General features: G+C 33.4%; 1 protein-coding gene across 10 annotated transcripts; it reads left to right on the forward strand.

The window, feature by feature from the left end:
• The first annotated feature begins 1,413 nt into the window (after positions 1 to 1,413).
• On the forward strand, positions 1,414 to 17,375 carry LOC148610698 (uncharacterized). 10 transcript variants are annotated; one of them, XM_088595966.1, is made up of 3 exons: positions 12,324 to 12,446; positions 13,309 to 13,369; positions 15,845 to 17,375. In XM_088595966.1, the coding sequence occupies exon 3, from the start codon at positions 15,874 to 15,876 to the stop codon at positions 16,687 to 16,689; it is 816 nt and encodes a 271-aa protein (XP_088452092.1). In that variant the 5' UTR covers positions 12,324 to 12,446; positions 13,309 to 13,369; positions 15,845 to 15,873; the 3' UTR covers positions 16,690 to 17,375. The 10 variants fall into 10 exon arrangements, with proteins under 10 accessions (XP_088452096.1, XP_088452088.1, XP_088452097.1 ...); XM_088595968.1 differs by having other exon boundaries at positions 13,312 to 13,369; XM_088595970.1 differs by lacking the exons at positions 12,324 to 12,446; positions 13,309 to 13,369 and adding an exon at positions 1,414 to 1,512.
• The last annotated feature ends 359 nt before the right edge of the window (positions 17,376 to 17,734 follow it).

Genomic DNA, 17,734 nt, shown 5'->3' on the forward strand with positions numbered 1-17,734 from the left:
CCTAAACAAATCTAAGCCGGACACTGGATAATTTGAAACCTGTCTTAACCGGACACTGAATAATCTGAAACCTGTCTACATCGGGCACTGATTAATCCGAAACTGCTTAAACCGACCATAAAATGATATGAAACCTGTCTAAACCAGACTTTAAAAATCCTAAACCGTATACTAAATAATCCTAAACCTGACTTAACCGGACACTGAATAATCTGAAACCTGTCTAAACCGGGCACTGAATAATCCAAAACCTGTCTAAACCGGACACTTAATGATCCGAAACCTGTCTAAATTGGACACTGAATAAGATGAAACATGTCTAAACCAGACACCGAATAATATAAAGTGTCTAAACCGGGCATTGAATAATCCGAAACTGCCTAAACCGACAATAATATAATAAAAAACTTGTTTAAACCAAATTCTTAATCATCCTTAACCTGTCTAAACCGGACACTAAATAATCCTAAACCTGTCTTAACCGGACACTAAATAATCCGAAACATGTTTAAACCAGTCATTCGTACAAGTTCCTTCGTATCAAAACTTGGTAATCTGAACCACTTTAAAGTCCAAAATGGTTTCAGTTAAGACCGTTTTCATTGTATATATGGGATACGGGATATGACCCCTGCTAAGCTATACAATCAACAACACTTTGTTAACAATAAGACCACGTCGGTTTTAATTCCTTTTCTGATCTAAATTTGCAATATGTTTTTGTCAAGTTAATTGAACCATTCCGTCTTTTTACCTTCGAAAAGTTACTGTTAACAGAAATAAGCTAATCTCATAGCATGCATTTTTTTTCAGCAACACTTCAATGGTACTCTTCTTTATTTGCTCGTTACACAAAGATTAAAAAGTTCCAAACATGGCAGACATTTCAAAATTGAATTTAGAAATCTTAGGTTTATACTTGGTTTAAAAATAGATCACCACAAGTGCACAATCGCTCATATTGATAGTTCAAAAATAGTCGCCATTTCTGAAACTGGCAGATGAATAAAAAAAAACAACGAAATTTGTACAGGTGCAATTTGCTGAGTCAAATTGAACAGTTTGCTCAATTAATATCAAGAACTTGAATTAATGCAAAATTAGTCTAGTCTATCCAGGGGCCCACAGAAAACCAATTCACTATGTGTTCTTAAAGACTAAGATGGGTGACCCAGTTTTCTGACCCTATTAATCTAGTAACATGTAAGTTTAAAACAAAAATAGGTTGAACTAGATATTAACTTCTATTAAACAGGATTCTAAATTTGATTTCAAATAATGGGAGGAAAAATCAAACATCATTATCACATAACTGAAATTAAATCAACATTTAAAACCCAGATTATTTTAATTGACACTGCAGAGTATTTTTACATTGATTGGTTTAAATGCGTTTAACCAACGACACTTAGCTATTCAAATATTGTGTAAATTCAAATTTTCTTCCCATAACTAGATTATGTACTAAGTTGCTTTACAAGGACAATATAGCACTTTTATCAAGCGAGGAAGGTAAGTTCATTTTGTTAGTCAAAATATTTCTTTTTGTTAATTCTGTATTATCCCATCAACTTGACAATCTTGTGCTTATATCTTGTTGGGGAAAATTAGCACTCAAATCCTGAAAAAGACTCTTTATTATATGTAACACATGAAATCTTTGAACTAAACCTTTCTAATTACGTCAATAATAACGTCCTATTCTCCCGTAACAATAGGGAGAATTGCTGTCAGGGAAAGATTTTAAGAAAGGGTAATGTAGCTAGTCAAATATCGAGGTATATAACAAATGATTGATATGCAACGCCAGTCATTCCATTATTATATATTACTATGGTCATATGCATATTTTGTTAGCAAGAACGAATAACCATAAAGTTAGGTGTTCGATCGTTTACGGCTTTCGGACTAGTATATTGACTTTTTTAACATTTTACTGGAATCTCACACGTATTTGGGACTGTTTTATATCTTAATTTTATTTGAATATTTGAAATATATGAATAACCGTCGCAGTTTCACAAACTTATCATACATGTAGTATTATTCTATCTTAAGTTCTGGCAATAATTGTGATGCGCGAATGAAAGGTTGTTATCGATTACAATTATTAAGTAAATTACTGAGATAAATCCATTGACCTATAATAAATTTATGTCAAACAAAACCCTTCCCTCGGCAATAAGATGAAAATAGTTCTATTACATGTATACTTCAGTAAAAAACCTGCTAGCATATAAAGGAAGATATAATTGCTCACGTGAAATACATGCTGTCGACTTCGACATGAAGCTTTTATTATTTTCACGTGAATATCATAATTATTTTCATGGGAAATTATCGCGTCCAATTAATAAGTTTCGATTAACATCATAAAAATGAATTTAAGGTGATATCTGCATTATCACAAAAGTAATTGCTGTATATATAAATTCAAGTGAAAGCTTTATGAAATTTCTGTGCAACTATATGAAAATATTTTGCAAGTGTAGCAATTGCGCAATACAACAATATCTGTGATAAAACTCAGAAAAAAAGTATCCCCTTCACGTACAGACATATTATTTTACATAACGTCGTGGTTATGAGCACGAATCTTATAGGGAACTGTATTTTATATACTCTTTATGTTAAATCACGATAATGTGATGTCAAAATACGAAATATTTCTTTAAAGTAAACTTGATGGACAGATTTACAGCCCTTTAAGGTCAAAATAAACAAATAAAGACAAAAATGTGTCAAAATTGCGATTAAGCCCTACCAGACGATATATCATGGATACCATAAAGGTTTTTATCACTAACTTAAGTACCTTGGTAGCTTCTATCAAGAAAGATTAGCTTGCACTTAAATTGAAAGAAGTGGAAACGACAGAATGATCGATTTCCTTTCCGGGTCTCACTAAAACGGAGAAACAATTTCGATCTTAAGTATCTAAATGGGAAACGGATTACCCACGACAATATGAGTAAGTAACTCATTTATATGTGATTATTTATATATAAACCACTCTATAACGCCAATGTTAAAGAATAAAAAAGAACATAGTTAATGCGATCAGTGGCGGATCCAGAGGGGTGCATGGGGTTGACACTCCCCTTTTTATAAGAAAATTTGCCATTTCAATGCGTTAGATTAACCCCAAATAATGGCAAATAATCCTAGCGCCCCCTTTTTCTGAGGAACCCCGGCTGACACCCCTCCGCCTCAAAGTATGTGGATCCGTCCTTGATGATAGTCAAATGGGCACGTGTCTATAGATAAAATAACAAATTTCAACATTATACCAGATATGTAGCTAGTTTTTGAAACATTAATGCACTGTACTATTTTTTTGGTTTACAATATTTTTTACCATTTGTAGATCGAAATATACATTATTGTTCCAGCCGCTAAGAATTATAGTTTTCAAATGAAGGGTAATATCAAAACTAAATAAAATCTAGGTAAATCTGTTTAACAAATGGCAATATCAAAGAAAAACGAGAAAGTATCTAAACCACCGCAGGTCAACCGCTGACTTGGTACAAGTATTTTAAAATAAAAGGCGGGTAAAACCAGTTTTTATAGCGTTAAACTACCCGTCCCATTACCGCGAAATTTCAATATTTCCGGTATATTTCAACATAAATGGGCAGCATCAAAGTGCAACCAGTCAAAATCGGTAAAGCAAGTAGTCAAAACAAAATTTGCAGCAGATTTGAACAATAAGTAGGTGAAAATAAAAAGAACCAAATGAAAGAAACATTATGTAAATCCTAACCACGAGTATCAAAAAGTCTTGAACTATCTGTGAAAGGTGGGTCAAATTCAAAATGAAATAATAATAATTTACAAGTAAAAATTATTTTGTAGACATAACGAAAAATCATCATGTATTAATTTACCTTTTAGTCAGAAACAGAAAAGTTTTCAATAAGATATGGATATCGGAAATAAAACTAATTTATTCGACGTATGAGACGTATCTTCATATAACCTTTGTCCAAAAGTCTGTCTCTTAGGCAACGGTGGTGTCTTATTAAGTCAGAATTGTCGCTACTAAGAATTGTGAACGTAATGAGAAGTAAAAAAAAAAACGCTTGCAGTCCGAAAACCCAAAAATGTAATATTTCAGAGACAAATTGCTTTACACATAAAAATCAATCAGTATTTGAATGACAAGTGATTAGGTATCAACACATACAGCTGTGTCTATGTACTCTATAAAAATAATACATATTTGTATAGGTTACTTTTGATTTGTTTGTTTGTTTGTTTTTTCTAGTACTATTTTGTCATGTTTGTAAACAGACTTGTGTATATATATTTCTGTCTTCATTTGTATTACATGAGGAGGTTAGTTATTGTAAACTAACTGTGTTACTCTAAATAAATTAGTAATAATAGTAGTAGATATAATTTTCCGGAAACAACCATAGAATGACTTCGTTTGTTATACCTCCCCATGGCAACAGCACGTGTCATCGTCCGTCCGTCTGTGCAACTTTTCTCCGCGCCTACTCATCACGGCCACATTGACAGAAACTGTAATATATAGATATGCAATGTCGTAGGATTCGTTTACATCAGCTTTTTGTTTGAAAGCTATAGATATTTTAAATAAATGTATAGTTTGTGGATGTGCAGCGTCGGTAACCTTTAGTGAGCTCTACTTACATTGTTTTTTATATTTTTAACTGCTGGTAAGTGTTAAGAGCATTCAGTAACAGTAAGAACGACTGTCTTCAGTATTATAGTGCTGACCTGCACTAGGATACGGTTACATCATTTAAATTATCAAACAAAATCAGTACAAAAACATTCGAAAATGATTTTTCGATTACCGTAAAGCCGAAGTTTAAATAATGTGAAGAAAATTGCATTTTTCAATTAGTACTGAGTACCAGAATCAGATAAGTTTCTAAAGTTCTTTTTTTTTGTCTGATCGATCATCTCTGACACACATAACATTCCTCGTGACATTTATTATTTGTACTACTGACTTCTATTTTGGAATGAATAGAAATCCATTTTTTGTCAAATATTAATATGTATGTAAAAGGACTCGATTTTTTACAGACATTTAAACTTTTGTACATTGTCTAGAATCAAAGGTTTTTATAAACTAAGCCTTATATATCGACCACCTGCAGCATTATCAATGATTCTAGTATCTATCCTTATATATCGACCACCTGCAGCATTATCAATGATTCTTGTTATATATCGACCACCTGCAGCATTATCAATGATTCTAGTATCTATCCTTATATATCGACCACCTGCAGCATTATCAATGATTCTTGTTATATATCGACCACCTGCAGCATTATCAATGATTCTTGTTATATATCGACCACCTGCAGCATTATCAATGATTCTAGTTATATATCGACCACCTGCAGCATTATCAATGATTCTTGTTATATATCGACCACCTGCAGCATTATCAATGATTCTAGTATCTATCCTTATATATCGACCACCTGCAGCATTATCAATGATTCTTGTTATATATCGACCACCTGCAGCATTACGAATGGTTCTAGTTATATATCGACCACCTGCAGCATTATCAATGATTCTAGTTATATATCAACCACCTGCAGCATTATCAATGATTCTTGTTATATATCGACCACCTGCAGCATTACGAATGATTCTAGTTATATATCGACCACCTGCAGCATTATCAATGATTCTAGTATCTATCCTTATATATCAACCACCCTCAGCATTATCAATGATTCTTGTTATATATCGACCACCTGCAGCATTATCAATGATTCTAGTATCTATCCTTATATATCAACCACCTGCAGCATTATCAATGATTCGTGTTATATATCGACCACCTGCAGCATTATCAATGATTCTAGTATCTATCCTTATATATCGACCATCTGCAGCATTATCAATGATTCGTGTTATATATCGACCACCTGCAGCATTATCAATGATTCTAGTATCTATCCTTATATATCGACCATCTGCAGCATTATCAATGATTCTTGTATCTATCCATATTATTAATAAAAGTGAATACTGAGGATTTAAGCATCATTGTGTAATCTTCTAGTATGCGATTTATATTCATTTGTTCAAAATGTCTCATAATCGTTAGTCAATGATGTTATAGCAGTCAATTCTGATTTTTCATTAACCTACAGTAATTATCAGGGGTCTTAAAATATACAAACTATATATTGTGTTGGTTTAGTCGAAAATTTAACCATTTCAAAATATTTTCGGCCATTATGGTTTAAAACGAATGCAAGATGTACTACATTTTGTCCAATACTGGACCTTACGTGGTACATTGTACTTACCTTCAGAGGGTTTGTGGGATATAGAAGGCTATACCATGCACACACAGAAACTACTGTAACGTTGGCTTACATCATAAGAAGTTCATACACCAACCGCCTTGATGATGAACCCATCAAATAGTTATCTTTGTTCTTTGTACAACGTAAACAATGCATATCATAAAGCTATAATTTTAAGGCGTGGTAGCTGTCCCTGTCAACGGCATCCGGGTACTAAATCGGTGGGTGTTGTTCTCGGTACAGACACAAATGCTACATGGAATATTGCATGTTCTTAAATCAAATGCTGACCTTGTCTACTTGTATCCCACTTCAAGGCTTCAATGTTTTTTTTCCTTTTATATTTAAAAAAATCTAATTGTAAATCTTAAACCTTGACATACAAGGGAACAATTGACCAACTTTGGTATTTAGATAGTGTGATTGACAAATCAAATGATATCAGATTATAAAGTAAGAAATTCATTCACTCTAGGTTATTACGACGTTAAAAACGCCGAATAAATAAATAAAAAAAAGAATTGTATTGCTTATAAAAACATGCAGTATAATTTTCAACTAAAATGATAATACTTTACATGTAGTAGTTAAATTTTTATATACTCCAACAAACTTCATAACCATTCCATATTATCTAAAGATTTTATAGATGAAGTGAATATTCGATAAGTTATAAACATTATAAAACACCCTGAAGAAGAAAAAGTATTCAAGTAGTCACTTAGTTCAAATATTGAAATGGGCATATTTTGGTAACTGTTACACCCGTCTAAATTGCGGACCCTAGAAAACCGAAAACCTGTTTTTAAGGAGGTAGACCTAGGATAATGGACACAACTCTTAAAAACCATTGGAACGTTTGTATTTAGCATTTTACATCAATCTCATGTAAGCATCAAAATAACTTGGATTGATTTCATTCTGTTTCAGATGGAAGCTTGATAGGCTTTGGTGAAATTGAATATGATACAAACATATCACTGATTTTAAGAGTTGGTTCCCTTACCCTAGGTCTACCTCCTTAAAACAGATAAAAAACGTTTTTAACCTGCGTAAACCTAACACCGAAGTTATGCAGTTTACCCCCGTCACACTGTCAAGTGAGAGAAATGAACGTGAACAAATTGATTGTATAAGTCAAGCACTACAGCTTGAATGTGAATGGAGCACGTTAAGGATCGTGAACCAGTAATTATATGAAGTAGCTTTTCAGTTCATTTTATTACTTTTGAAAAAACATTTTAGAACATTTCAGCAAAATTGCAACTTTCACAAACAAAGCTAGGGTGCCCGTCAAATTGATCACCAATAACAAAAGAAGTGAAGTAATGTTTCGTCAGAAAATGCAATAGGCAACACTTCACTCTATGCACTTCATCATGAAAGCGAACACATTTAATTAAGTTTCTACAATTTTTTCTCAATTTTGCAGGCAATTGAAGATCAACCATCTATTTCATATAGAGGCAAACATTTCAGTTGACTTATGACTTTTTTTTTGTTTTATTTTAATAAACTCTGAAAAAATTGACCGAATCTACAATTATCGTGAAGGAGGCGGTTAAGTATTTTTTAAATCATGAACCATTTACTTGATTTATTGTGCAGCTACAACGACACTTTGGCTTCTTTTTAATTTCAATTTCGCACTGTGTAGGTCCGGATGTCAAAAGAATAGGCCCGTAGCAGCGCTGAGCTTGTCGTAAAAGGCGACTATAAAGTGCTCAGATACCTGGCCGGGGACTAGGGCGCTCTGCCTACAAAGCAACTTGGTTGTGGGCCAAGTTGGTGCAATGGGTTACCGCTGCGTGCTACATGCTGGGGTCGTCAGGCAATAATACGGAAAATCTGACCGCAAACCATAGTGGTGTAACGTGTCGGGAAAGTTGTCACGTTCCTTGCACGTTAAAAATACCCGTCTGTGGTTTCCCTCGGAGTAGGAACCACTGGGCTCCTCCATAGGAGGATAAATTGCCTGACCCTATTCACCTCTCCCTATTTTCAGTGGCAATCAAAATTTGCCGAGCCCACTATCCTCGTGTCACATCCCATTTTTCATTTCATTATCATTTCATCTTCATTTTATCATCCATTTCATGTTCATCGCCTGAATATGTAGCTACATGTAAAATATTGCTGCTCGGACGTATTCAACCCCAACAATCAATCAATTTAAGTTTAAACATATTTTTATTGTCGAAACACCGGCGGCAATGAGCCACCACATAAGCCAAAAAAAATGAACCACCTTGAATTGTTTCGAGCCGGCACTGCATCATATTTTTCACACTCATTAGTATTATATTTAATAATAGATGTATTTTATTACTGCCCCTACCTGTTAAAACAATAAATTAATTCAAATAATTAATCCGTCTATCTGCCAAAGGTAATATTTTTGAGCCAAATGCGCATTTGGTGCACGCAAGCGGAAACCCTTTCGCTTGATTTATACTACCTACCTTTCGTGTTATTTTTTTCTGGCTTGACAGTATGACAGTGGAGCAGTTGTCAATTTCCTATGTACATTGTATTTGGAGACTGGTTTTACAAAATACATTTTTTTTCTATAATCGACATGTTGTGATATGATGAAATTTTCTCGAAACTTGTCACTTACAGACTGCAAAAAGTATGAAAGTTTTGTTTCGTTTTCTTGTTTTGATTTATTTTTTTTTATATTTTGCATTTTTGCCAATGACTTCGTAACGTTCCCATACATCGGTTCTATAGCAAAAATACTTTATTAGTATTCTTATATGTAAAGTATGGGAAAATAATACTTCAAATACACTTTACGTTGTACAAACCATTCTAAAAGATTGAAATTTGATTCTCAGATGTTAGCTTCATTGATGTCGCTGAATAAAAATGAAGTTTTAAGGGTACTTCATGCCTAGTTTTGTCATTTTTTTTCACGTGACACCATTATTCGAGAGTAAACGAGGATTGTGTTACTTTCTTTTATTTCACTTTAATACAAACTTCATCAAACATGACACCAATACTTCATTTACCACTGACATGTATTAACCCTATGTTTGATAGGATATATATATTTTTAATTTTTATTAAAAAAAATTATGTACTGGCATTTTTAATGTTTTAATGTTTTGTTTTGTCAAGAAATTATTTATCAATTCTTATTCAAAAATTAATATAGGTACGAGAGGGGATCGAACATTGGTATATTACATATAACTTTAATGGATATGGTGAATTTGTCAAAGAGATAACAACCCCACCGGGATGAAAAGTGTCAGTTCGAGGCCACCCATGGGTCTTCAATGAATGAAGAGGAAAGTTTTAACCCTCATCGTTTGTTCCCCCGGCTGGTCATTTATGTTTTTAGTGGAAGATAAAGGTTCGATTTTCTCAAAAATACAGATCTGGATACTGAAAAGATTTGTTGTTCCGTAAAAATAGAGCATATGTAAACCCAAAAAGCATTGTTCGTTTGGTGAGTTTTTCTACACCATGCATCTCTTTACCATTGGTTTTGTGTGAATTTTATATAGACTGGTACAATGTACTTACGAAATGTCAGAAGAAAAGCCTTCACAAAGAAAGGCTAAGACAAGGCTAGTATCTTAAATAATACGTTTTGCTATCTCCGGACTGCATGTTTTAAAAACGAGTCATTCTGACCAGCGGAGGACATGTACCAGAGAGACAAATTAAGTATACCACCATGATCCGGCTAGATTAACCTTTATTAATCAAGGTATTGATGGTAAAATACTGCAAAATAAAAAACATAACAATCATAAAACAGATACATAAAAAAATGTGTGAAAATATAGTCAAAGTTCTTGCAAAGAAGCATATCCAATCTATATTTAAACTTTACATACGTCTACATAGATGCGACTTATCATAAAGAATGTCTATAAAAGTCTATTAGGCACACGTACGGAAATCTAACACAAACTCCTCAAGAATATGCCTTGTATCCAGCAGGAATCATCATAAAGCCATCGAGGATAATTAATATCGTCTATTGGAGACGAAGAAAAATCAAATATTATAATGGTTGTAGATGACTTACATTGTACGTTGTAGTTCGCTACAAATTACTGATCGTATACCATGCACCATACTTCCATTAGGTGCGGGAAAGCACATTTTATATCCTGCGATTGCGACACATATGGATTAGCAATGCCCCTAGACGCAATATTAAGTTCGAATAGGTCAGAAAAATAACTGATAGTTGATTTGACAGTTAATAAAATCTTGACCCTTTACAGAATACAACACATTTAAACACAGAAAGTGAAAATGTCTAATAGGACACATGCAATAATATTTTTAGATCAGAGATAGTAGGATTTTTTAAAATAAAAAAAATCAATCAAAAATTTGTTCAACGTTTACAAATCACAAACTGTGTTTATATATATATATATATATATATATATATATATATATATACATACTACGCTGTTGCTCATTTACTTTTGTTACATTGTACGTATTATATTCGTTGTGTGTGTCTGCTGTCCATGTCTGGTTTTGTCCTTGAAGTACATTCTTTTTATTTCCATTAGAACCTTGGTTCCCTTGATTACTCTGTAAGGAAATGTTGCTGATTTGTCTGAGTAAGCCAAATGCAGACGATTTCGTTTTATAGCAAAATACTTTCTACTATTCATCCTGTCACACAATGTCAAGTGAGAAAAATGTTCCTGAACGTAATCCTTAAAACGTGTTGTATTCCCTGTTCACGTTCAAGCTGCAATATTTTACATATATTATCGATTGGTTCACGAACATTTTTTCTCTTGACATTGTGACTTGATTGCTATTGTGTGTGACAACCTTTTTATATTCAAATGCGAAGCCGACTTGTTTATTGAAATATAGGAAACTTTTTAATATACCAAACAGAACTCGTAAGCTATCCTTTACAACATATATATTCGTGTATCCCAATACTTCGAATCCTGGTAGAATTCAACAATTGCAAAAGTATTTTTGTCTTTATACCATAAACATCAAGAAGATTTCAATATTGTTCTTTTTAAACGGAGATGTTGACAGAGGTACTACTGTACTATTGCTTGCGGAAAATTGCTATAAATTTAACTTATTATTACCTGAATTCGGACGTTTGTACAGGTAGAAATAACGCGCGTAGCGTACGTGCTACGCTAATGTATAGATAATGATTGGGGTTTTTAACGAACTTGAATATCAATACAGCCTCTCACGGTCGATGTTAGTGGTTAGTACAACCGTGTTTAGTGGCGGAGCCCAGTCTTCGGGATACTTCACTGAAGAACTCGGTCAGAGTATGTCCTACTAGCGGCTGGGCTGCTGTGTAGACGCTGGGGTCCGAGGTCGTTTCCCCCACTCTATTTGGGAGTACGTCAACGTGTAGAGTGTATTAAATGTAAAGAATGTGAGAAACGTTTTGTAACTGCACTGTTTATAGCTGCTCGATTTCATTTAGATGTTAGAGATATGTTAAAGGTTTAGTAAAATGATTAAAGAAAATGAAAAAAAAATCAGACATAATAAGATATAGTATTGTATTGGTGTAACAGGAATATCGATAGTTGATACGCTTGCCTTATCAGTCGTCAAAACACACTATAATATACTCGATAATCTGAAATAAATTTATTCAACCTGCATGTGGTGTGCATGTTTCAGAATCAAATCTGTCAGTTAATATTTCCTAAACCTTTGTACTAACTGGTTATCGAGGCATTATCAGGTATATTAACGGATATTCTACTTATAACTAACTTGATGTAACAGACACAGTCATTAGTGGATCATTGTACACCATTAACGTCGAGGTACTCAGCTGAGATAGAATTCACTGGAGTATGAAATTTACAGTTCTCAGTCAGAATTTAAAGTCCTCATGAATACGAAAGTATAAAGTGTATATTAAAAGTAATTGAACGACGTTCTGTCAATACATTTAATTACATATCACCAACTGTGAGAGGATCTATCGCATCATAAAATTCATTTTGTGCTGACAACTAGGTACATAGTAGAGATTTGTTGAGTTTTTGGTGCTAAGCAGTGTATTTGTGATATAAATATGAATTTGTCAACGGGATAGATATTGAGGGTTTTTAAAGTAGATCAGGATAGTTGCTTTATCACAGAAAGGTAGGACCCTTGACAATGTTTTCGAATATTAATTCAATACTATTTAAATAAAAAATTGAAGTGAACATAGATGTATAGTGTGTCATTTTTACTTATTCTGAGTTCTCAAGGAACTTCATTGGCAAAAAGATTTATGGTATAAATATGAATTTGTTCAAGGGAAAAATATTGAGCTATATCAGTGTAGATCATGGTACTTGCTTTATTACAGAAAGGTAGGATTCTGGTCAGTGTTTCTTAATATAAATATAATTTTATTTAAAATTGTAGTGAAAATAGCTTTTAGAGTACGGCATTTTTGCGTAGTCTGAGTTTTCTAAGAGAGTAAGATTTTGTTTCATTCAAATGTGTGTATAAAATGAATTTATACGGAACGTACGAAATGCTAACAAAACAAGTCTACGACATTCACTTAATCAAACAAGTCTACAGTATTCACTTAATCAGACAAGTCTAAGGTATTCACTTAATCAAACAAGTCTGTGGTATTCACTTAGTCAAACAAGTATGCGTAATTCCCTTAGTTTTCATAGTTACATATTATATATACTTGTAAATAATAATGCATACTGTATGGCCCTTCAAATGTACATGGTTCCAACGCGCGAACTCCAGAACAATTGGGAAAAAAGTTATTGACGGTAACAAAACATCACTGCTTCATCAAAGGCGGAGAGGATCTATAGATACCTTTAAAAATGTAAACTTTGTTATGACTAATGTTCATGTATATCAGATGATATTTTAAACGCTTCCTAATGTTACATAAGTTGTAAGATGAAAAGTATATTATGTTAATATCAAAGTTATAGACTAAACAAATCCTATCGTATCATCGACAACTTCCTATGTTTTTTTTAAGCAGGCGCAGATCCAAGGACTGGCGTACCAGGCGTACGTCCCCCCCCCCCCCAACTAAATCGGTAAGAAAGTTTTTTACCATAAGTTTCACCCCCATAATATTTTTGCTTTGCATTGCATTTCATTCAATTAACGCTCCCCTAAACTCAAATCCTGGATCCGCCCCTGCTAAGTAAAAGAAAAGTTATTTTTCTCAGCTGAAGGCAAACACGGTGTGATTTTTTTGGACGAGAAAAGGATATCAAGCTTTAAAATGACAACTCCCATACATGTTTTTTTTTCTTGTGGATCTGCAAAAAACTTCTATTAAATATGTAACAACATATCAGAAATAGAGAACTAAAGTCAACGTACAATGGTTTGATTTTCAAAAGCCTGTATGTGATCAATTAATGTTTTCTCATTGTGAGTAATGATGGAAACCTCTTTGCATCACCACCAGGATATTTGATTACAGGAGCTAGTCAGAGTAGATCGACCCATGCAATGGCGATAGAATGAAATATTAAAAAGAAATCCAAATGAAACCCATTTAATCTGAAATCTCATCAAAGTGGTAAAATAGTAATAAATTTTAGTGATAAAAATAAATTAGGAGATCGTTGACAAAAATGTAATTACACCTGTCGAAAGGAGACGTTCGACTGATATCAAAATGCTCCGTTACCTAAGGAATGAACGCTCCGGAACCTATTCAATGTATATGAGGTTGTATGTTGGCAGGGTGTATTCTTTTAAGTGAGATATGACAAATATTCTCAATGTACGTGATACTAATGCTTAAATATTAGAATGATATGAAAAATGGCGGAACAATATGTTAAAGGGATCTTAAACTTCACAGATTAAACGTTAAACTACATAAATTGAGATAGATTAGTTGCAGTTTTATTTATTTGAGTAACAAATTAGTGCCTTAACTGTCAGTTTCTATGTAACTGTCCTAGGGGATTTAACTATGAACAAGTTTGCTCGTTTCCTGTAGTTATATTTACTGGATGTTACGGTAAGAACTTCAGTTCATATTATTTATATTAAGAACCGTTGCTTTGCAATGTTTTACGTTTATCAAGATTTTTTATGTGTTTTTCCTTCTATTTCTTCTGTGGTACTTTTCTTGATATTACTCATTTGGTGTGTATTGTAAAGCCAATATTGGTATACATCAAGTAAATCTGTATGTAATGTCTGTCTGTTAAAATAAATATGCACAATCAGTGATTTTATAATAAAATTTTAAATGCCTTTAAAGGCCCATATTAGTGTTCGAATTCTCAAAAGCAAAATAAAAACAAAATAGAATAGAATTAACTAAATTAAATACGGAAACATATTAACCCATACTGAATATACAACCGATGGTAGCAGAGAGTGTTAGTGAGTTCTATACTTTACTTGGTATTTCGTTTCTTCTGGTTAGTATGGTTCAAATTCATGTTTGATGTTAAAATTTCGTATTGGTCAATGTTTTTCTTGACATGACATAGATTTACTCGACCTGTTTTACCATTTACCTCATTTACACAAAAAAAAAAATAAATTACAAAATTTAATGAGTCTTCTAATTACTTTACAATTTTAATATTATTTTCAATGGTCTTTGAAATTAACACAGCACCAGACAAACTTGACACGACAGAACATTTTAATTGATACTGAATATAAAAAGTCTTTTTAACATTTAATTTAATTTGAACACATTAACTGAGTAAAGGAAATTTGTTGAATTTTGACCTTAACTTGGTGTAGGCACGCAAGTCTTGTAACTTTCTAATTACATTTCCTAATTGTCTTTCTCTTTTATAAGGTATTATCTGAGACAGTTATTACCAGATTATGTGATCATATAAACTTTGTTTAATGTCAATTGTAAGAATCTTTAAATGTTTTTTTGAAATTAATTTCAATTATCATTTGTAATTATCATTTTTATTGATTTCGCTTCCTTTGAAACAGTTTTTATGTATTAAAATTTTCCCATGCACTCTTGACATCACATCTGTTAGTAATGGTATTAGGTAGTGAAATAATAATTCAGACGGTGCAGTGGGTTGTTACTCCGTTTTGTTTATTGTCGCTTTAACAACTGCATTTTGAATAGCCGAGATATCAACCAAATTGTTCACCAAAAACCATATTGAAAGATTTATTCTTTGGCGCATTTAGTTCGTTCGTTTCGAGTGACTGTTGGGGCTTTACCGATGTTTAAAGAAATTCAGAAGATGATCTGGCAAAGCAAAAATCGTGAATCCGAATGGTATGCATGGAAATCGTGAATCCGAATGGTATGCATGACGTTCACTTTGTATCGCTACTGTTAAGCGTTTTTTTTCTGCAGGAGGGAGGGGGGTCCCGTCACGGACAGTAGTTTCAGATGAGATTCATCTTAATTGGGTAAATTCCTATTAAATTATGGGTATTGCACGTGATTTAGTCTTTTCTATTTTGATTCCACCATAAGAATTGTCGTATTTTAAGTCCTCCAGAAGTTTGTTGTTTCTTATATATGACGGACATTTTTCTCTTTTTTTTTTCAGAAAGTACTAAGGAGCCCACAATTTTGAAAATGGCTGCACAACAAACAAAGAACAATGAAAACGAACAGCAAAACGGCAAAGAGTCGTCTGCGTTAGCCTACATGCACAACCCCCCGCGAATAATGCCAAACTATGGGAAAAAACGACGTAGTACCTTGCCAAAATCAAATATATCTAGAGTTTTGCTATATGACAACGCAACACAACAACAACAACTAGATGTTAAACTTTCGCACATTAAACTAGAACAGAATAGAGTCAGGAGAATACTGGATTTGCATAAACGATCTTTTCTTTGGAGGCAAAAAAAGCGTCAACAAAACATGGCGGACAGTAACATAACACTTCCAGATATTCATCATAATAGTAAAGAGTATCGAATTCTCAGTGGACTTTCGAGTGAATATACGCAACAAAAGATTCAACAGAAAGAAGAAACATACGCGCCAAGAACAAAAAGTGCGTTTTCTGTCTCCGATTTAGAGGTGCTAAAATTACCTGAACTCCAAACAAATGGCAAACATGTGATCTTTAAGCTTAAAGAAGCGAACGGACAGACACAAATTTTTCACACATTTGACAATGATGGCATTTTCTCAGAATTTGTTCCCCTTCACTCATTCTATGATAAGGCATCTGACGATCCAAGGTTTCAGGGATTGCAAAATTCGTTAGCTAAAATAGACATTTCTAGTGATGGTTTAAATGAGCTTAGTCCAAGTTATAGAAGCCCTCGAGGCACGAAGTCCGTCTCCATTCTACCAGCAGTGAAAACCATTCCCCCCGACGTTGAAGATGATAGTCATATCAACGAAGTGGACATTGTATCACCTGTCTCAAACTGACACATTCGACACACATTTATTTCATTTTTCAAACATTTTTTCTTAGGAAGAATGAAACTTGATCTGCTTTTCAAAGACAGCTTTAATAATTTATTGCGGAATGTTTTTATTCTATCCGTCGCACTCTTCTTTATCGGGTCATATTTTTTAAACGAAATCAGTAATGTCGGCTGAATGAACGGTGGGGGGAGGAAGTGGGTTCAAGGTTTGATGTATGTACAAAGGCAATGTGTGCTATTGCTATCACTTGGCGTCCGTCGTCGTCCATTGTCGTCGTCGTCGTCAACAATTTTTTTCAAAACTCTTCTCATCTGACAATACTTGACAAATTGGAACCAAACTTGGTATGAATATTCCTTGGGGTATCCTTCATAGAATTGATGTGGGGATTTTTTATCCGTTGAAAAATATGGCTGCCGTTACTAAAAATAGAACATAGGGGTCAGACAGTAGTTTTTCACATATCACATATAATTCTGAAACTGTTAGGTTAAGCCAAATTCTTTCACTAGCTGAAATGATCCTTATGATAAGTCCTACCGAAGTCTTCTTGAGACAATTAAAGTTAGACAACTTCGTGTTAAACATATTACTCTTCAAATTCAAAATTGAACCAGGTGAGCGATTCAGGCTCCTGGGAGCCTCTTGTTATGTATATTATATATTAAAACTTCGCAACATACCAACTTGATTTTGTCTCTCAACTTTTCAAAAACAAGCTGCGTTTACGTATACATGCAAGTCAAAGAAAAGAATAAAACACGACCGGTTCTGTTCTTCATTCATTGTTTGACGTAATCTCGTACACTGTGTATACATTATGATTGTCACGGATTTTATCAAGGACATATATATAATATGAATGTCTCTCGCCTAACAGAATATCAGCTGCGAATTTTATTGCTCATTTCCCTTGATTTAGAAGTTTGTCCGTAACAAAATTTAATAGCTCTTCGTATTTTGAATTCACCATAGCTCCGTAAAACAGGATTACAATAAAACAACAAACAAATTATGTCAGGAAATTATTGAAAAATTTAATTTA

This window comes from Perna viridis, chromosome 8, assembly GCF_037379345.1.
Source record: "Perna viridis isolate PV_CMFRI_1.1 ecotype Kerala chromosome 8, ASM3737934v1, whole genome shotgun sequence".
Classification (NCBI taxonomy): domain Eukaryota; kingdom Metazoa; phylum Mollusca; class Bivalvia; order Mytilida; family Mytilidae; genus Perna; species Perna viridis.

Coding starts and splice junctions, on each gene's coding strand:
- LOC148610698 (XM_088595961.1), top strand. CDS start 12,637: ATGGTACTTGCTTTATTACAGAAAG. Junction 12,662..15,844: donor ACTTGCTTTATTACAGAAAG/GTAGGATTCTGG, acceptor TTTTTTTTTCAG/AAAGTACTAAGGAGCCCACA.